Source organism: Monodon monoceros, unplaced genomic scaffold, assembly GCF_005190385.1.
Source record: "Monodon monoceros isolate NGI ecotype Baffin Bay Population unplaced genomic scaffold, NGI_Narwhal_1 Super_Scaffold_7, whole genome shotgun sequence".
Classification (NCBI taxonomy): Eukaryota; Metazoa; Chordata; class Mammalia; order Artiodactyla; family Monodontidae; genus Monodon; species Monodon monoceros.
The window spans coordinates 7,743,969-7,765,396 of record NW_021703784.1 but is presented as its reverse complement, the minus strand read 5'-3'; the positions used below and the strand labels follow the sequence as shown (position 1 = coordinate 7,765,396).

The following is a 21,428-nucleotide window of genomic DNA, read 5'->3' as shown; positions in this document are numbered from 1 at the left end:
CACCCCAGCTATTGCCTTCCAGTCCGGAGCTCTGATAGTAGCCCACCAACTTTAGGAGTGATGAGTTCAGATGGGAGGCTCCTGCAAGCCACCCTAAGCAACAGTCCCCAACCTATTTTCTAGGACTGCAGTCACAATGGATGCCCATCATGTGTCCTTCCTACTACAGGCTTCTGGGACTTTGACGTGTCAGGCTGGAGAAGAGGGAGTAGAGGTTATACTGCCCCCTAGCTGTGCATTCTGTCTGTTCTTGCTTACCCAAAAAAACCCAAGTACAATGCCTACCAGAATGATAACACTGACTTTAACTTCATGCAGTTTTCTTCAGAAGTTCATTTGGAAGTGGCTGACACTTGCAAACATGAGACTGTGGGATCCATTATCTCTGTTTCCCCAGGCCAAGAGTGAAGCAGGTGTGTGCTCACCAGGACTACCCAAATAAAAACCGTATGGTTGGGCTCAGGTAAGAACATGGAATGCTTTTTCTAGTTTTCCATAGTAGCTTTGCCCTCCTAGCCAGAAGAGATGTCAGAAACCTCAGCCAGCAGGAGCCACTCTCTGAAAGTGTCATCTGCCCAGAGAGGACAGTGGGCTATAGGGCATGCAGCTAAGGCTCTGGTTTGGGATGAGGAAGAACCTGTTAGGGGCGGTGGCTGAAAGAGTGGCCTGTTAAACCTTACCTGCCACCAAGGCTTAGATTGGGCTTGTGTGTTCCTGTTCCCTAGAATCAGGAACAGTTTCTTCTAGCCTCCATCTTCTTTGAAGATGGAGGCTCAGGTTCAGAACAGACTGTCCGGTTTTCCTTGGTGAGTGAACATCAAGGATGTTCACTGAGCTCTGTAATTGTTCCTGGGTGAGACTGGACCCCAATCTACAATTCTGGATGGTCACAGTCTACGAAACAGTCAGAGAATGCATAGAGCCCAAAAAGCTTGCATTTAATGGCTAGGGAGGCTCTCTTTGTGTCTCCTCTTCATTTATAGAGTTCCCAACTCTTGGAGAATGTTGGCAACCCACCAGAGCCCTTCTAGATGTTCCAAACTTCTGGAAATTGGCAGTGTTCTCTAGGTGGCTTGGGAGGGGAAGAGGAGGTAGTTGGCTAAAACGAAGGAGAGAGCCTGCAGGGAGTGTCAGGATTCTTGGGAGACAACCTATTTCCCAGCCAAGCCTAGGTCAGGCAAAATTTCCCAAGCTTTAGCACACTGTAACAGGAACTTTGATCTTCTGAAGGCTCCAGATCATGTGAACTCATATATTACCTTCCAGTAGAGGGGAGAATCAAAAACTCCCTCACTCATACTACAGTTAGTGATGGGAGCCAGGAACTCAGCAAGAGAGTAATAGAGAGCTTCTGCCTCAGAAGGAGGGAAGAGAAGGCACTGCCCTCTAATCAGGAAGTCCCCTGATACTGTTCAAAAACTGCCATCAAGATTTCCACTGCTTGCCTCCCCAGATTCTCCCATGTACCTGCCTTTGCTGTCACTGGCAATCTCTCTGCCTCCCCTTCCTTACTCTCTTTTCTTCACAGTGCCTTTGCTTTCTCATTCAAAGAAGTCACTCTTCCCATCCAATCTTGATTGGGAGATAGATAGTACCGGGTAAGAAGAATTCCTTTATCTCTACATTGTAGCCAATTGTGAAGGCTCCTATTACTGTGAACAACATGTTCATCCTGGATTAGCTGGCTTCTCTCTCCATTTCCACAGAGGCCATTTAGATCACAAGCATCTTACAATTTAGATAATATTTGTTATATGAATTTAGAGCAAAGACTTCCTGGGAGGTTTTGAATGTATCAGATAAAGAAATGACATAGAAACTATTACACTGTGTTTCAGAAAATTTATGTATCTAGATGAGCAACCTATTCTGCTACCCCATCACCCGGCACATATGGTAACACCAACACAGTCACCTCTCTGACTCCTGATTCATTTGGGGATATAATATTATTTAATCCTCTTGCTATCTCCCTTCACACATAGAGAGCAATATAGAAATCCCCTGCCTACAATGGTGGTCTTCCCAAAGCAATGTAGTAGATTCAAAACTTCAGCTCATACTTTTGTAGCCAATTGTGGGCTTTCAAATTACAGAATATTTATTTAAAAAATAATGGTATTGACATCAGTATCATGGCAAATTGAGATGCATCCTTTGTCTCTCCCCTTCGATCAGTTAAACATCCACAACTCAACAGAGCAGCTCTTCCCAACACACTCAGGATGCCAGAAAACCCATACATCTTTACATCTAAAAGATGGAATACAAAGAGGAGGCAGAACCAGGGCAACAGCACAAGTGTTGCTTACAATCCTGGGTCCCTGGCCACTTTGGCTGAGCCTGCAGCCCCAGAGAACCTGGTAGCATCAGGAGAGGTAGCCACATGCCTCTGGCCCCACAGCTGCGGCGGTGCTCACAGACACAGGTAACTGAACAGCAGGGACAGAGGAGCCTGTGAACTCATCCCTCCAGCCACAGAGGCATCCACAATTCTGGTCCCTAGGCCACCACCTACAGCAGTGGCTCCCACCAACCCAACAATACCCAAAATGGCAGAGGTATGCTGATCCCAGCTCCCTTCTTCCCCCACAGCAGTGGAGAGTGCAACTCAGGAGATCCAAGCTGCAGTGGAAGTGCCTGCCGTCCCTGTGCCCTAGGAGGTGAAGCCAGAGACACTGGCAATAGTAAGACACCAATAACTCCAGAGGCACAAGCAGCATTAAGGCGGGCACTGGGCTACAGCCGTGACAGAGTGCAGACTCTCAAACATAACCAGAGGCAGTTCAGGTGCAAGAAACCCCAAAAACTTGTACTATAGTGCCACTTACTGCAAAACAAAAGAGAGACCTCTAATTTCTAACCTGTTGAATCATTAGAATCAAGTTAAAAAAAAATAAAAGCTTAATCTAAAGAAGAAAGGTGACTGCTTCTTCAAATGTACTGGCAGAGGAACAACTTATCAAGCATCATGAAGAACCACAGTAATACACAAAAAGAAAATGAAAATTTTCCAGAAATCAAACTTAAAGTCACAGAATATTACAGTCTAACTGATAGAGAATTCAAAATAGCTGTCATGAAATTCAATGAGCTACAAGCAAGGCAATTCAATGAGCTCAGGAATAAAATTAATGAACAGAAGTAATACTTTACCAAAGAGATTGAAACTCTAAGAAAGAAGCAAGCAGAAATTATTCTGGAGCTGAAGAACTCAATAAACAAGATGGACAATGCATTAGAAAGCACTGGAAATAGAGCAGATCATATGGAAGACAGAATTAGCCAGCTAGAAGATAGAAATCTAGAAATGATACAGGTAGAAGAGGAAAGAGAATTAAGATCTAAAAAAAAAAAAATGAGGAAAGTCTACAAGAGGTATCCAACTCTTTTAGGCAGGGCAACATTAGGGTAATGCCTACCCCAAAAGGAGAAGAGAGGGAGAAGGGAGGAGAGAGTTTATTTAAAGAAATAATACCTGAAACTTCCTAAACCTGGCAAGGAACCAGATATACAAGTCCGTGAAGCTAAGAGAACACCTTATTACTTCAATGCAAAAAGACCACCTCCAAGACAAAACTGTCAAAAGTCAAAGACAAAGAAAGAATTTGAAAGTCAGCCAAGGAAAAAAAGGATGATAACCTACAAAGGGACATCCCCCCACCCCTACCACATTAGGCCATCAGCAAATTTCTCAGCAGAAATTCTATAGGCCAGGAGGGAGTAGAATAACATTCTCAAAATACTGAAAGATAAAAATTGTTGGCCAAGAATTCTCTATCCAGCAAAGTTATCCTTTAGATATGAAGGAGAAATAAAGGCATTCCCAGACAAACAAAAGCTGAGGGAGTTCATCAATATTACTAGACCTGCCCCACAAGAAATGTTGAAAAGAGCTCTTCTACCAGAAATAAAAAGGCAAAAGTGCGCAAAACTTTGAGGAAGGTGATAACTAGAGAGACAGAATCAGAAAATTGCAACTCTTATATCACAAAACATTTTTAACATTTTATTATAGCATAAAGGTTAAAAGGGGGGAAAAAGCAGAAAACATAACTATAGCTACTCCAATTTGGTAATGAATAACATAAAAAGGGATAATTTGAGTCAACAAAAACATAAAAGGGGAAGAGGAAAAGAATGAAACCCATGTAAGCAAATGAAGATGGTATCAGCAGAAAAGGACTATTTTACTTGAGATGTTTTATACAAACATCAGGGTAAACACAAAATATAAATCTAGAGCAGAGACACAAAATATTTTTTAACAAAAGATGAAACTGAGAAAAACACTATAGAAAACCACCAAACTAAAATAGCAGAGAGAAACAGGAGGAAAAAGAAAAAATAGAGATATACAGCAACCAGAATAAAAAAGACAAATGATCACCCAAAATGTAAATGGATTGAATGTACCAATCAAAAGACAGAGAGCTGTTGGATGGATGAAAAAACAGACCCAACTATGTGCTACTTCCAGAAGACCCATCTCAGCTCTAAAGGAAAACATAGTCTCAAAGTGAAGGGATGGAAGATGATATTCCAAGCAAATGGCAGCCAAAAAAAAAAAGTGGGTGTAGCCATACTCATGTAAGACAAAACTAGACTTCAAACCAAAAAATATAACCAGAGGCAAACACAGACATTATAGAATGATAAAGGGAACAATCCATCAAGAAGACATAACATTTATTAATATATATGCACCTAACATAGGAGCACCAAAATACATAAAGAAAATATTAACAGATATAAAGGGAGAAGTTAAGAGCAACACAACAATAGTAGGGGACTTTTACATCCTATTTAAATCGATGGATAGATCATCCAGACAGAAAGTGAATAAGGTAAGAGCAGCCTTAAATGAAACATCTGATCCAATGGATTTGATAGATATGTATAGAACATACCATTCAAACGCAGCAGAATACACATTCCTCTCAAGTGCACATGAACTTTCTCAAAGAAAGACTGTATGTTGGAACACAAAACAAGTCTTAATAAATTTAAGAAGACTGAAATCATACCAAGCATCTTTTCCAATCAAAGTCATATGAAACTAGAAATCAATTACATGAAGAAAGCTAGAAAAATAACAAATATGTGGAGACTGAACAACATGTTTTTGAACAACTATTGGGTCAATGAAGATATCAAAGAAGAAATCAAAAAAATACCTAAAGGCAAATAAAAATGAAAACCTAAAATCTATGGGATGCAGCAAAAGTAGTACTAGAGGGATGTTTATACCAATACAGGTCTATGAAAGAAAGAAGAAAAATCTCAAATAGACAAGCTAATCTTATACCTAAGGGAACTAGAAAAGAAGAAAGCAAAGCCCAAAGTCAGTATAAGGGAGGAAATAAAGATCAGAGCACAAATAAATGAAACAGAGACTAAAAAGACAATAGAAAATATTGATCAAACAGCTGGTTCTTTGAAAAGATAAACAAAATTGACAAGACTTTAGCTAGACTCACTAAGAAAAAATAGAGGAGGCCTGATAAATAAATGAAATAAGAAATGAAAGAGGAGAAACAGCAATGGATACCACAGAAATACAAAGAATAATAAGAGAATATTATAAAGAGCTATATGCCAATAAAAGATAAAACTAGAAGAAATCAACAAATTCTTAGAATTGTACAGCTTTTCAAGACTGAATCATGAAGAAATAGAAAAACAAAATAGCACCCAAGAAACAAAAAAGTCCAGGACCAGACGGCTTCACAGGTGAATTTTAATAAACATTCAAAGAAGATTTAATATGTATTCTTCTCAAACCCTTCCAAAAAATTGAAGAGGCGGGAACACTCCCTAATTTTATGAGACCAACATTACCTTGATACCAAAACTAGAGAAGGACAACACAAAAAGGAAAAATATAAGCCAATATCTTTGATGGACATAGATACAAAAATCCTAAAACAAAATATTAGCCAACCAAATACTGTAATGTATTACTGTATACATTAAAAGGGTCATATACCATGATCAAGTGGGATTTATTCCAGGGATGCAAGGATGGTTCAACATCTGCAAATCAATCAATATGATACATTACATTAACAAAATCAAGTATAAAAATCACATGATAATATCAATAGATCCAAAAAAAGTATTTGACAAGATTCAAAAAAATCTTATGATAAAAAAAAAAAAAAACTCTCAATAAAATGGGTATAGAAGGAACAAACCTCAACATAATAAAGGCCATGTATGACAAGCCCATGGCTAACCTAATACTCAATGGTGAAAAACTGAAAACTACCTCTCTAGAATCAGGAACAAGACAAGAATTTTCACTCTTACCACTCTTATTCAACACAGTATTGGAAGTCCTAGCCAGAGCAATTAGGCAAGAAAAAGAAACAAAATGCATTCAAATTGGAAAGGAAGAAGTAAAATTGTCAATATTTGCAGATGACATGACTTCATGTATAGAAAATCCTGAAGACTCCACCAAAAAACTATTAGAAATAATAAATGAATACAGTGAAGTTGCAGGGTACAAAATCAACCTACAAAAAAATCTTGCATTTCTATATGCTAACAATGAGCTAGCAGAAAAATAAATTAAGAAAACAATCCCATTTACAATTACAGAAAAAGAATAAAACACCACAAAATAACTTTAACCAAGGAGGTGAAAGACCTGTATACTGAAAACTAAAGACATTGTTGAAATTGAAGAAGACACAAAAACTGGAAAGGTGTTTCATACTCATTGATTGGAAGCATTAACATTGTTAAAATGTCCATATAACCTAAAACAATCTACAGATTCAATGCAATCCCTATCAAAATTCCAAGGACATTTTTCACAGAAATATAACAAAAAATTCTAAAATTTATATGGAACCACAAGAGTCCAAATAACAAGCAATCCTGAGAAAAAAAGAACAAAGCTAGAGGTATTACACTCCCTGATTTCAAACTATATTATAAAGCTACAGTAATCAAAACATCATGGTATTGGCAGAAAAACAGATACATCGATCAAAGAAGCAGAATTAAGAGCCCAGAAATAAAGCCATACATATATGAACAATTAATTACAATGAAGGAGCAAAGAGCATACAATGGAGAAAGGTGTTGGGAAAATTGGACGGCCACATGCAAAAAAACAAAAACAAAAAAAACCCCAAAACAAAACAAAAACTGGACCACTATCTTACACCCTACACAAAAATCAACCCAAAATGGATTGAAGACTTGAATGTAAGACCTGAAACCATAAAACTTTTAGAAGAAAACAATATGCTCTTTGACATTGGTCTTAGCAATCTTTCTGGCTATGACTCCTCAGGCAAGGGAAACAAAAGCAAAAATAAACAGATGAGACCACTAAATATTCTGCACAGCAAAGGAAAACATCAGCAAAACAAAAAGACAACCTAATGAATGGGAAAAGATATTTGCAAATCATATATCCAACACAGTGTTAACATCCAAAATATAAAGAGCTCAACAACAACAACAACTTGATTGAAAAATGGGCAAAGGAACTGAACAGATATTTTTCCAAAGACATACAGATGGCCAACAGACACATGAAAAGATGTTCAACATCACTAATTATTAGGGAAGTGCAAATCAAACCCACAATGAGATATCATCTCACACCCATGAATGTGCTATTATCAAAATAGAATGATTATTATCAAAAAAGCAAGAAATAGCAAGTGTTGGAGAGTATGTGGAGAAAAGGGAACCCTTATACAATGTTGCTAGGAATGTAATCAGTGTAGCCACACTGGAAAACAGTATGGATAGTCCTCAAAAAAATTAAGAATAGAATTACCATATGATTCACCTATTCCCCTTCTGGGTATTTATCCAAAAAATACAAAAACAGTAATTTGAAAAGGTATATACACCCAATGTTCATCTAGGTATTATTTACATTAGCCAAGTTATGGAAACAGCCTAAGTGCCCATCAGTGGAAGAATGGATAAAGAAAATGTGGTGTGTGTGTCTATATATATATATATATATATAGACACACACACACACAATGGAATACTTCTCAGCCTTTAAAAAAGATGAAATCTTGCCATTTTTTGTAACAACACAGATGGGTCTTAAAGGTATTATGCTAAGAGAAATGTCAGATGGAAAAAGACAACTACTATATGATTTCACTCATAGATGGAATATTAAAAACACATAAAAACCAAAATCACTACAAACCCAACCAAACAAAACAAACATGGAGATACAGAGAACAGAGTACAGTTGACCCTTGAACAACAAGGGTTTGAATCGTGTGGGTCCACTTATTCTCAGATTCTTTTCACTAAATACTTACTACAGTACCACACAATCCACTGTTGGCTGAATCCCCGAATGTGGAATTTCCTATAAGGAAGCCTGACTGTAAAGTTATATGTGGATTTTTGACTGGTGGAGGGTTGTCGTTCCAACCCTCACATTGTTCAAGGGTCACCTGTAGTAGTTACCAGAGAGGAAGGGGCAGCTGGAGGGCGAAATGGGTATAGGGAGCTAACTGTATGATGATGAAGAGAAACTAAATTTTTGGTGGTGAGCACACTGTAGTATGCACAGAAGTAGAAATATACTGTTGTACACATGAAAGTAATATAATGTTGTAAACCAAGTTTGCCTCAATAAAAAAAAAATCAAAAAATAAAATTAAAAAGAAGAAAATAAAAAGAGAGCATTCACGACCTTTTTATGCACCTGAGCTTCTAGGCAGGGTTTGAAACAGGAGGAGGAATACGGAAGCCCTTGTAACACTCAGCATATTCATGAAAAATATGTCCTCATATTTGATGGAACTCCATGAGGTTACAATTCATTTAGTAGGATATTTATCTTTGAAAATCGATGTTTACATTTGGGATAAGATCGTTTACAACTAAACTCCCCATGGTTGAGGGGGCTTTGTCTCATCTTGTATTGCTGGGAAGATCTCAAAGATAATAGGTTTTTTTTTTTTTTTTAAAGATAATAGGTTTTGAGGAGCTGAAACCACTGGCTGAACTTTGGGCTGGCTTTAGAGAGCTAAAGCTCATCCCAGACTGTCCTCCTGAAACATACATCCTCAAGCCCGTAGCAATGTGGGCCAATGCATTGCTTTAGAAACAAAATTCTATGGGTTGCCAAGTACTGCCATCAGACTGCTGGGGAGGGAGCAGGCCTAACAGAGTATTAATTAACACTCAATTACACAACCGTCAACAAATATATTGGATGCTTCCCATCTGATAGATATTGGGGAATTGTTTGAGGTGCTGGGGTTGCTACTAAGAACAATAGAAGGAGGGGGTAAATAGTGCTTTGAAGAAGGATTCAGAGGAACAGAGGAAGGGATTTAGATTTCCATCTAAAATGGAACTGGAGGATATGTAACGAAGAATCTCACGCATTCTCCCTGAAAAGAACAGAACTTACTGAGACTGATTTCCCATAAGTGCCTGATTTACAGAAGGTTGAGACTTACCTCTTGACCAATGAACATCCAGCAGGAATCTCTCCCCATCCTCAAGCCAATGAACTTACTGCTTGGACTCTGGCTGGACTTAACCCTCTTTGCACTCATTGCCCATAAATACAGCTCACCCCAAACTCTCAACAAACATGCCTGTATCTTGCTACAGTATACATTTTCCGAATTGCAATTCCTCTGCTCTTCCTGAATAAACTCAATTTCTGGTCATTCAAACTTGCTTTGGTTTACCTCTTTATTTAGGTTGACAGAACAAAGCTAGGACCTGGGTCATATGCGTGAGAGGGCCACCTGGGATAGGTTTCACTTTCCTTCTCTTTCCATTGGACTATGGAGATAGCCATATTTAGCATGTATTGCAAAAATTTCGTTTGGGTTTTTCCATAAGATGGTACGGAAAACCCGAATGAACTTTTTTGGCCAACTCAATGGTTTGCATTTTTGCTCCACCTATGCCAGACACTCCATAAAGTCTGATATATTCATTCAGCCCTGAAAGGTGGTATTGTTAGGAATAAAGGAACTGGGCCTTCGTACATTAACTTCTTTATTGAGGCCCATTTTATGGTAGCAGTATCATATCAGTTTAAAATAATGCTCCTATGAATTCTGGGTTCAAATGACAGCTCTACTGTATATGCGACTTTACCAAAGTATATTAACTTTCTGTACTTCATAAGGTTGCAGTAAGAATAAAATGAGTTAATGTGCGTCAATGGCTTAGATCAGCACTTGGCACAAGACTGCACTGAGAAGCAGTTATAGGATTAAACTGAATTAGGAGTGAATATAAGACTAAACCTCCTTTACTCTCAAATATAGTTACAAGAGGAGCCCTTTGAATAGGAAGTTTTCAGGAAGTGCAGAAACAAACCTTAGAGAGGAATACTTTGAACTGTTGCTGGATCAAACTGCTAAAATGTGGCAATGTGTGCTCTCTTGAGCCAGAGGGTGGCCAAGTGTGAGAAAGCCTCCGGGCCTGTGCTACACTCTGCCTGTGGTTTCAAAGCAGCCAATGCCTCAGGGTAGATGGCCAGTCTTCAACAGCCCTAGAATAGAAACTTGGTTTCATGGGTAATATTAGAGAAAGTACACTTAACTTCTGGCCGCCTGCTGGAAGAAAACCCAAAATTTCTTTTCTTATATGCTGAGGTTAGATAAATTATTGCAGAGACCATGCAAATAGGAAACATAGGAACATAGTTGGGAAATTCAGGACTCATGGGAGAAGATTTCTGAGGCTTTTAACAGCAAAACATTACTGTAGAAGCTTAGATTTCATAAGATACAAGGGGAGCTCCTAGAAAATTCTCACTGTTAATACAGTTTATTTAAGAGGAGGAAGATAGAAGAAACGCTATGTTGGTTGACAGGAGAAATCTGAAGTCTCTCAAGTTGACATTCTGAACCCAAGCTCAGCCTAGCTGAGAGGCACTGAAGTACGTGTGGCCCAGCAGCCCAAGTCCTGCACGCAGTTGCAGAGGCTTCTAAGACTGGGAAAAGTGGTACCAGGAAAAGCTCTGTTTTATCTTTTATGTGATTTTTCTCTTTTGTCTCCTTCAGGAACCAACCCGACCCCATTCCAGCCTGGGTAACCCTCTGTCCAGGAATAAAATGAGATTTGGTATAAAACAAAAGAAAATTAAAATAATGTAGTAATAGGCAGAGTTTTACATTTTAAAAGAGTATGCAACATGACAATAAGCCAGGGAATTATTCTGAGAAAGAGTTTTCCAAATTCCTTTACCTTTCATTTATGATGGAACCTGGGAGCCACCTATCGGACAGTTCTCTTATGGTATAAAGGGAATGCCTCACCCCACCCCCGTCAACCTACAATGCCTGTGATGAGAGAGGGTGGGGGCAGGGGAGAGGGAGCAGAACATCACAGTGTCTCAAATGCCTGTTGCTAAGAGGCGGAGAAAAATTCACTGCACTGACTGTGGTGATTTATTTGGATTACAAGGGAACTTAGGTTGCTGCTACTCAATGAAGAGAAGAAGAACTTTTTTTGAAAACCACAGGATATGCTGGAACATCCTTAGTACTCTCTTGTCGAACAGACTTGTTCAATAGAAACCTGCAACAATGCACTAAGGACAAAACCACCAAGGGTTCAGATCTTACAGGAATGAAGGCTGGACTATGCCATCAGGTCAAGAACCCTGTCCAGCTGAGACATTGGCAGAAGTGAGAGAAGGTGGAGCAGACACTGTGAATGCAGCTGTGAGTATTATCCTCAGCCTCACGTCCAGTTACAGGAGTGGGGCCTTCAGTGAAGATTTTACATTGCTTGCTCATTTCAAGGCTCTCTCTTGACTCCCACCAGAAACAGCCCTGGGGGTAGCTATTCCTAGTTTTGGGTGATAATATGACTGAATTTCTATCATCTTCCAAGGTTGTAATGGGAAGTTTCTCATTCCCCGTGCTGGGAATGCAGTTTCCACGTAAATGAAGGAGAATGGATGCTGAGAGGTAAAGGTGGTGGAGTGTACTGGTTTTCTTCCATTTACCCCTTTCAGATCAATTCTCTACCCTTCTCCATCCTGCTCTCTGACCCACTGGAGATTCTTCTTTTTTTTTCTTATTTCCACAATCCTTTCTTTGACAACAATAGACAATCATGGTAACAGGTCTTTAGGGAGCTTTATTCTCTTTAGGTATTCAACTAAAGATACAACAGCTAAGGGAAAATTACAATCTTTATATTATGTGGGGTTTTTTTTTGATGGTTTTGATTTACCATACAAAAACATTTACTTCTGTATGTGGTCAAACCTATCAATCTTTTCTTTGGCCTCACCACGTGGCTTGTGGGATCTTAGTTCCCCGACCAGGGATCAAACCCTGGCAGTGAAAGCACCAAGTCCTAACCACTGGACTGCCAGGGAATTTCCAAATCTATCAATTTTGTCCTGTTTTGTGACTGATGCCATGATTAGAAAAGCTCCCTCTATCACTAGATTATATAAATATTTCTAAATATCTTTAATATAATAGTGAGCTTAGAATGAGAGAGAGCTTTGGGATTGTATAAATACTGGATTCAATTCCAGCTCTGCCATTAACTAGTTGTAACAGACTGTATTTTCCAAAGATGGCTACAACAGTATCTCCCACATCACAAGCTCTTCTACAACTTACCTACTCCCCAATCAAAAGTGGAACCTGGGCTTCCCTGGTGGCGCAGTGGTTGAGAGTCCACCTGCCGATGCAGGGGACACGGGTTCGTGCCCCGGTCCGGGAAGATCCCACATGCCGCGGAGCGGCTGGGCCCGTGAACCATGGCCGCTGAGCCTGCGCATCCGGAGCCTGTGCTCTGCAACGGGAAAGGCCACAACAGTGAGAGGCTCGCGTACCGAAAAAAAAAAAAAAAGTGGAACCTGGCCAGGCTTGTGATTCACTTATAACCAACAGAATGTAGCAGAAGTGATGATGCACGACTTCCAAATGTGATGCAACTTCCACCTTGTTAGAATATACACTTGCCTTTAGAGCCCCTAAGCTTCTGTGTAAGGAGCCTGGGCCTCCATGCAGTACAGGGGTCCAAGTCATATGGAGTCCATATGTAGGTGTTCTGACCAACAGCCCCAGGTGACATCACAACTTATACGAGTATCAACTACAAAAATGTAGAAGTGAAGACACCTCTGAATAATTCCAGTCTCCCACTCGCGAGTCACCTCCAGCCTTCAAGTCTCTCCAGCTGCGGTCGTAGACATCATGCAGCAGAGACAAGCCATCCCTACTACCTACTTTCTGAATTGCTGACCCACAGTACTAGTGAACACAATCATTTTTTATGCATCAATAATAACTGGAAAATTGTGTGATACTTGTTGAGTTAACCCAGTTAGCATCTGGGCAACCTCTTCTTCAGGTTTTTCATCTATTACATTGTTTTACAATACTAGCTACTTCATAGGAAATTGTGAAGATTAAATGAGACCATTTATGAAAAGTACAAAACACGTGTCTATCGCACACTAAGAGGTCAAACAGTAATAGTCACAACAATTAAGAAGTAAGGATTTTATTACATTTAAATCTTTAATATATGTAAAAATTATTTTGATTTAATGCATAAGGTTGCATGTATTATGTACCAGTCAACTCCAAATTAACCTTTAGATTAGTAGGCAAATTACTGTCTTTAAAATGATATGTGAAGAAAAAATTTGCATATATGAAAAAAGAGCTTATGCTTATTTCAGGATTGATACTTGGTGTGCTATCATGGGGGTAAAGAAATTTTCACCTAGGTCTTATTCTGCTCATTTGTTCAAGTTGGAAAATGGAAACAGGAAGAATATCCCAAGATGGGGTAAACCAAGAGAAAATTCTCTCCAAGATTACAGCAATTTTATCTAGGCTGTAAGGAAGCCTAATAAAAAAGATTCTCTTCATTCATGAGGAGCTAATTCACACACTACGTGCACTGTCACTCAGAGGCACCAAAATGTAACTGCATTTTCTAACCCAACCTCATCTTGTTTTATTTTACATTAAAAAAATTTCTTTTAATTAAAAAAATTATTTTTTGAAATTTTTGGCTGCACCACACGGCTTGTGGGATCTTAGTTCCCCGACCAGGGATCGAACCCGTGCACTCGGCAGTGAAAGCTCAGCGTCCTAACCACTGGACTGCTGGGGAATTTCCTCATCTTATTTTAGAGCTCCATGCCCTACGATGGCAGAAAACACTTGGTCTTCTCAGCTTAAAATTTAGAGGGGGAGTAAAGAAAGCAGGGAGGTCAGGGGAAATGTTAACAGTAACATGGTCTCAACTGGAGACTGGCTTTAGTCAGAGCCCATGGAAAAGCTCTGGCACAAAAATTGCACTGCAGACTTAGTCCCAGCTTGATGGAAGGAGTCGGCCATTTGTTGGCTGAGGTCTTTGCTCTAGTTGGGAGTTCAACATCCAGGCGAGGCAGCTGCCATCTGGCAGAGGGCAAATCTCCAGAGAAGTAAATAGCTGTGAATTGTCATAAGCCAACACTCAACGCAGCTGGGTCGCAGACGCACTGATTAGCAAAAAGGACTTGGGCAGGGCACCAAAATCAAATCAACATCATCCACTACATAATGTAATAGTCAATGCTCTACTGCTGACAATGCCAATGCTTGTTCTTGAAAGATCAAGGAAAGATTTTATAATTAGAAACTTCTTGTTCAACAAAGCCAAGTTTTGTCTAAACACTGATTCACAAATATTTTTAAAGTCTATTTTGAAACCCAGTGAAAAACAATGATCCCTCTCTCTCTTTTTTTTCTAAATGACGTTTCCCAACCCCGTGATTCAATGGGTGAGAGAGCCCATATACAGCCAGAAATAAAAATATGCTGTTTCCCCTAAATGTCCATCGACAGATGAATGGATAAAGAAGATGTGGTACTATACACAATGGAATATTACTCAGCCATTAAACAAAATGAAATAATGCCATTTTCAGGAACATGGATGCACCTAGAGATTATCATACTAAGAGAAGTCAGAAAAAGAAAGACAAATAACATATGATATCACTTGTATGTGGAATCTAAAATATGACACAAATGAACATATCTATGAAACAGAAACAGACTCACAGATACAGAAAACAGACTTGTGGTTGCCAAGGGGGAGGGGGCTGGGGAAGGGATGGGTTGGGAGTTTGGGATTAGCAGATGCAAACTATTATATATAGGATGGATAAACAACAAGGTCCTACTGTATAGCACAGGGAACTATATTCAATATCCTGGGATAAACCATAATGGAAAAGAATATGAAAAAGAACATATATATGTATAACTGAATCACTTTGTTGTACAGCAGAAATTAAAACAACATTGTAAATCGACTATACGTCAATAAAATTTTTAAAAACATATGTTGCTTCCCTAACTCAAAATATCCATGTTACATTGGCTTTTCCAACCTGCCTATTTTGAAAAAGTTATCTACATGTCTTTCTTCATCCCAGCTAAAATCTCAGATGAGAATTCCTCAGGAAGGATTATATTTTCAGGCGCAGACAAAGGCAGAGAGTACACCAAACTCTTCAAGTAGAGGGGTAATTGTTTTACTGTAAGAATTTCATGTGGCATAGTAAGGGAGAAAAATTATCGTGGAAATCCAGGACCAAGAACTGCAGTAAGTTTCATTCACAAGGAGAGAAATGCCAGGGTTATTCTATAACCCAGGGAAGCTTCACCACCTTGGCCACAGGTGGGTTGTTTCACCACCAATGCTACTCAGTTTCTCTCTGCCTATTTGTTTCATTCCGTGTCACCTGCATCTCTTCCCACCCCCACTAGCTTCTGCTATATCATCCCTTCTGTTTACTCATAACTGCATCTTACATAGGACACTTTGTAACTGGAACACTACCACATGGCATCTCTATACATTCTATTATCTTCACCTGCTTTATTATCAACATTTTTTTCACATTCTTATGAGAGAAGACTGACCAGCCACTCTGGCACAAGGTTTCCATTTCCAATTCAATAACCTAGTTCAACCACGTGATAGCTGGCTACCTGTCCAGGAAGGGCCATGATAACTCCACCCATACCAAATTGTTTCTCATATCTTAGTTTCCACAAACTGAAATGCCCCTAAAATTTTTCTTGATGCCTCATCCCTTTGCCTGTCCAGTTTTTTCCTGGCCTGAGATTCCTCCTAAGAGCTCTACCAGAGAAAGATGGGGCTCACGTTGCCAGCAAATTGGGAAACTGGAGTTAGTCTTCTTTTATCTCCATAACCCATGGGCAAAAGGAGAGTGCCAGGTGTCAGAGCTAATCAAGAGAGAATCTCAGCCCAGAGGAGTGGGTATGGACAATAAAGTATGATCACAGAATTCCCAGGATGAGATTGGGATTATTTTGACACAAGTCTTTGCATTTCCATATAGGAGATAATAAATAACCATTTTAAAACCCAACACTATTCATGGCAGCACCATCATAAGAAAACCAAAACGCTGTGCGCGGGGATTTGCAAAAATTCCGCCTAGTGCTCCATCACTAATGAGAATCAGTTATCTCCTAGTAGCCTCCTTATGATGGCTACTCTTCACTACCAGCTGGCTTTCTCACTCTCTACAATTGGTTAGAAGTGGAGAGCAAAATACAGGTTTGGGGGAAAAGATAAGGGGGATGGTGAGTTGAAGAATAATCAAAAATCCAGGAGACATGCAGAACTAGACTCCCTCAGGGAGGTTGCAATAGTTTTTATGTTTGCAACAGATGAGCTCTGTCCTCTTTTCAAAACTTAAGAAGTTGATGTCCTCACAGTTGGTCATACACGACAGTTTTGAATAAAAATACATACTCCGCCCTGAGGAGGTGAAAGAAAGGGAATATAACTGTAATGACTCTGTTTTCTCCTACCATATTCCTAGGAATAACCTCTTTTCAGAGACTCAATGATCTTTCTCTAGACCCAAATGAGCTAAAAGACAGAGTCTATCAATTACTGACCCAGAGAGTGGATTTTATTTCCTAACTTATAAGGAACACTCACCTTTCCTTTCCTCAAAGCTGTCTTAAGGAAAAGTCCATCTTTGCCCTACCCTCTGCAGGACCACCCCATCCTCACCCATCCTACTCACCAATGTATTCCATGGACAAAAGCAGGTAACTGTCTCTAAGGGGAAAAGGTGGTTGTTTCTCAGTCACTTTATACCCAACACTACCTTTTCTGGTAAGTAAATGTTTTCAACAACACAGGTCTGGTGGTACTTCAGGGTGCAGGACCTCATGCCTTCATAGCATATCCCAAGATGATATTTTTTACATTTATAACACATCGTTGAAGGCTCTGCCAAACACAGAAAGAGGTGCTTAAAGGATGCAGTATGGAGTAGGTTCTCCAGGTCTGGGGGCTTCCCAACAGGAACTTACTATTGACTAGTGGTTCCCAACTTTTCTAGGGACCCTGATCCCTTTGATAATCTTGTGAAAGCTAACTTATACAGACATAAATCAAATATTGTATATAATCTCAAAACGTTGGAGTTCCTGTAAAATTTATCTATGGTCCCCAAGTAATGAACCCCTTATCTAGCCTAATGATTTTGTCCAGTAATGGGGAAGAGGAAGCAAAGACGGGGACTTTAGCTTCCTTACTCCATGAAATGGACTAAATTGGTCTGGGAGAAGATCAAACTCCTAGGATTCTACAGTAGGAATGGATAACAGCTTTCTTAAAAGATGGGGGGGAAGGTTTACTCCAAAAATGTCACCAATAACCTTTTTACCAAGGACTTTAGACTAGCTGTGGTCATACCTATCAGATGTTCACAAAATTCACCTGTGAAAAGAAGAAGTTTCCCTGTCATAATCGCACGTGCATCGGCCAAAGCCCCAAGAGCCAATTCTGGAAATTTCTCCTCCCCCAGCATCTTCCCATCTCTTAATCAACAACCAACCCTTCCTCTGTCTCCAGGACTTATCCTTACTCATGCAGACCAGAAAGACTATGCACAGCAGAAAGAGAACAAACATCCTGGGACTTTGGTCATGTGCAGTTGCCTGTGGAAGGTACTGGTTGATCTCTCCCAGTGTTTTGTCCTTGGGCTATTCAGCTAAATCATATAATCATAAAATTTCAGTGACGAACAGTACCTCAATGTTCCCAGAACCAAGCAAACCACCAACTGGAGTCTCAATGTCCCTAAGGCATCTATTTAAAAATTCTCCTCAATGATGAATATATATATATATATACACACACACACATATACACATATATATATACATTCTTTATTCATTATTGTATAGCTAAGCTTTGTGCTCTGCAAGTCAAATTTTTTCCCCACATTTTAACCTTTCAGGTATTTCAAGACAGGATTTGGACACCTTAGTTCCTTTTAGCTCTCTTCACTAATCTCAGAATAATCTCAGATTTGTCTTTGTCTCACTTAGACTGAAGCACCAGGAATTAAGTTCAGGACTCCAGGTATAGTCTGAATGTGGAAGAAACACTGAGTGTCCCTTCTGTGGTGTAGGAAAGGGACGTTTCAGCAGAAAGGTGAGATGTGCCTAGTTTGCCTTCAGGTGTTATTAACTAATTCATGGATTTTTAAAAGTAAATATTTTCTACACACATACCAAATGCCAACATCATAAAAAGAGAAGTCACCAAGTGAACCAGGCCACTAATCTGTGGCCTCACAAAGACTTGAGTCTAGTTAAGGAGACCACAAGTACATCAAGCACAGTTGGCTATGGGGGCCTAAATGAGAGACATTCAAAGTTGACTGCCTGACCAGGGAAGGCTTCCCTGAAAAAGGGATAGTTGAGCCAGACTTTGAAGGCTAGTGATGTGTTAGTTAGAAGACGTGAATAGGGACAGGCGCCCAAAGGAACAGCAAATGTCAAAATACAGAGATGTCAGGCAACCTGACACACTGGGATGAGAGCTGGTCATGTGGTTCTAGAGACATGGGTGAGCAAGAAACTCAGAGAGATGCACCTTGTTGGAGGTGATGGCATATGGGTAAAGAGAGGGGCTCAAGGGGACAGTGCACTGCACTTGTTGCTGAGATTACTTTGTCCCAAGCACATAAAATGGGATCTCTTGCTCACTATTGTGCAATTGCAAGACATCAATGAAAAGAGTCATTTTTCCCAGGGCTGGAAAAGACATTAAAGTACCCACTCCTCTGTACCAATACTGAATTCTAGAAAGGACATCTCCCTTTATCCCAAACTTAAGCTTGGTACACACATGGGTTCAGATCCTGGCTCTGCTGCTTGCCAACGTTGTGACTCTGGGTGAGTTACTGACGTTCAGAATAATTTTCATCATAGGATTGGTATTAGTAGCATTTTAAGGTCTGTGAAGAGAGAAAGCTCATATTTGTTAAGGTCCTGGAAACTATCAAGCACTAACTCCCTGTGCAGTGCTTAAAATTTCAGGAGAAGCCTGGGCCCTTTTGCTAGGGTAGGTGTCAGAAACTGAAGTCAAAAGGAGCCACACGCAGGAAAGGGCACCTGACTGCGAGAGGCAATGAGGTGGAGGCTCTAACTGTGGTTTTGGCATCCAAGGGCCAAGAGCCTGGCTGTGAGGATGATGTTGGGAGCATCCTGTCAGGTGTTAAGTTGCAGCAAGGCTTACATTTGGCTTTGGGTATTGGAAAAGATGGAAAGATTAATTACATTGTCTTCTAGAATGAACTTTGAAGACATAGTCAGCTTTAGAACAAACCGTTTAATTTGCTTTGGGTGGGTTAGCAGCTGGGAACTAGCTGAGCTCTGATTCACTGAGACTGGGTGAGAACTGGGTCCCATTCTCATAGCTCAAGCGTGAGGTCATGCATGAGCTGACGATGCTCAGTTTTATATCTCTACCTCAGACCTCTACTTGGAGTTCTAGATTCACATCCACAAATACACATTCTACTTCAGAAGCCTCACACATACTACGAGACATTGTTTACAAGAGAAAATCTGATGGATGAGATACTGTGGTAGGATGAGAAGTAGATCAGAGAACCTCTTGCTTGGGTGGAGTTGCAAAATTCTACAATCCTAACTGAAAATAATCCCGTAGAAAAGAGATTCAGAACTCAATGGGCCTTCCAGAAAATATCTGCCAAGGGGCACCTTGAAGGAAGAAGAATAGAAACTGGGCAAACTGTGGTTTAACCTAGAATTTTTTCTTCCTTTGCTATGATTCTAGACTCACTCGCTTTAAAGAGAGAGAAGAGAAAACAGGCGACAAATAAAGGCTCAGAAGTATGCCTTCTTGATAAGCCTTTGGAAAGTCCTGAAAAATGCTATCTAGTTTTCAACATCTTCTCCTGAAAGATGGAAGAACAGAAAATGAGATTCAAAGACTTCACAATCTTGATTGCCATTCTAGAATCAATTCTTTTCAAAGGAACATATCCCCCCATGTTTAAGGCCTCTCTTCTTAGGCAGAGATGGGCTCCACACTCTGGTCATAGAAAAGGAACACTATAAATTTTGCGGCATTTGAGCTAAAACTTTATTTCACCCAATCTTTATCTGATATCTAAAAATGTCATACTTGAGATATTTTGATGAACATATTGTTCCTACAACTAAAGAACATGTCGTTAAAATGAACTCATGAGAGAAGATTCCTATTGCCTCTAGCCAAAGTACCATAAGCTCACTGACGGGTTTCAGAGACTGACAGTGCCAGAACTGGTCATAATTTTCCAGTGGTTTACCCATGGTGAACCTTACCTGAGTTAACTTTTGTAGAGACAGGTACCTAAAGCATGGGCAAAACTGGCCAGATTCACAATATATATTTCCTAAAGATCAAGCCATGTGATAATTCTAGAGATGATTTCACAGCCCTACAAAGTAAACAGTCCCTGGCCTTGGAGAACAGATTTCTAGTAAAGTGAAAGAGTTCTGGGCTGAGAATCAGAAATTCTAGGTGGAAGGCCCAGCTTGGTCATAGATTATACACCTTTTCATCTCTTTCACTCTTTGTGTTCTCATCCATGAAGTGTGGAGCTAGGTGAGCTTTTTTTTGACTTATTCGTTGCTCTGCTCTTACACATGAAATTGCGCCTGGTCCATAAAAGCTCTCAATAAATATTAGTTGAATGTATGAATAAATCTCCAAGAGGCATTCAATCAAGATGGTTAAAAGTATGGCTTCTGGAACTAGAAAGTCTTGCTCTGAGTACTGGTGCTATAAGTCACTAGATATGTGATCTTGGGTAAGATGCTGGATCTCACCAAGCCTGTTTCCTCCTCTGTGAAACTGGGATAAGAATAATATCAAAGAAGAAAAACAAAAGAAAAAAAAAGAATGATAATATCATAACTGCATTAATAATAATTACTATGATGAACAGTATATAAAAAACAAAGTTAACTTCATGTAAGCGCCAACATTTATTAATTATCATTCTCTGCTATGGGGTGGAGAGAGCATGAACTTGAGCTCCCAGAGGAAACCTTGTGTGATTGGTTCCCCTT

At 39.7% G+C, this 21,428-nt stretch overlaps 1 protein-coding gene across 1 annotated transcript; it reads right to left on the bottom strand.

The window, feature by feature from the left end:
• Positions 1–16,660: 16,660 nt before the first annotated feature.
• PATE2 (prostate and testis expressed 2) lies at positions 16,661–17,269 on the bottom strand. Its single transcript, XM_029208749.1, has 2 exons — positions 17,164–17,269; positions 16,661–16,809 (listed from the first exon to the last, which is right to left on the bottom strand). The coding sequence occupies exons 1-2, from the start codon at positions 17,267–17,269 to the stop codon at positions 16,661–16,663; spliced, it is 255 nt and encodes an 84-aa protein (XP_029064582.1).
• Between the last annotated feature and the right edge of the window lie 4,159 nt (positions 17,270–21,428).

Bases quoted from the DNA above. Each gene is read 5' to 3' on its own strand.
- PATE2 (XM_029208749.1), bottom strand. From the start codon at position 17,269: ATGTGTTATAAATGTAAAAAATATCATCTTGGGATATGCTATGAAGGC. The intron at 16,810-17,163 runs CAGAAAAGGTAG...ATTCCCTTTCTT, and splicing joins TGTTGAAAACATTTACTTAC to TCACCTCCTCAGGGCGGAGT.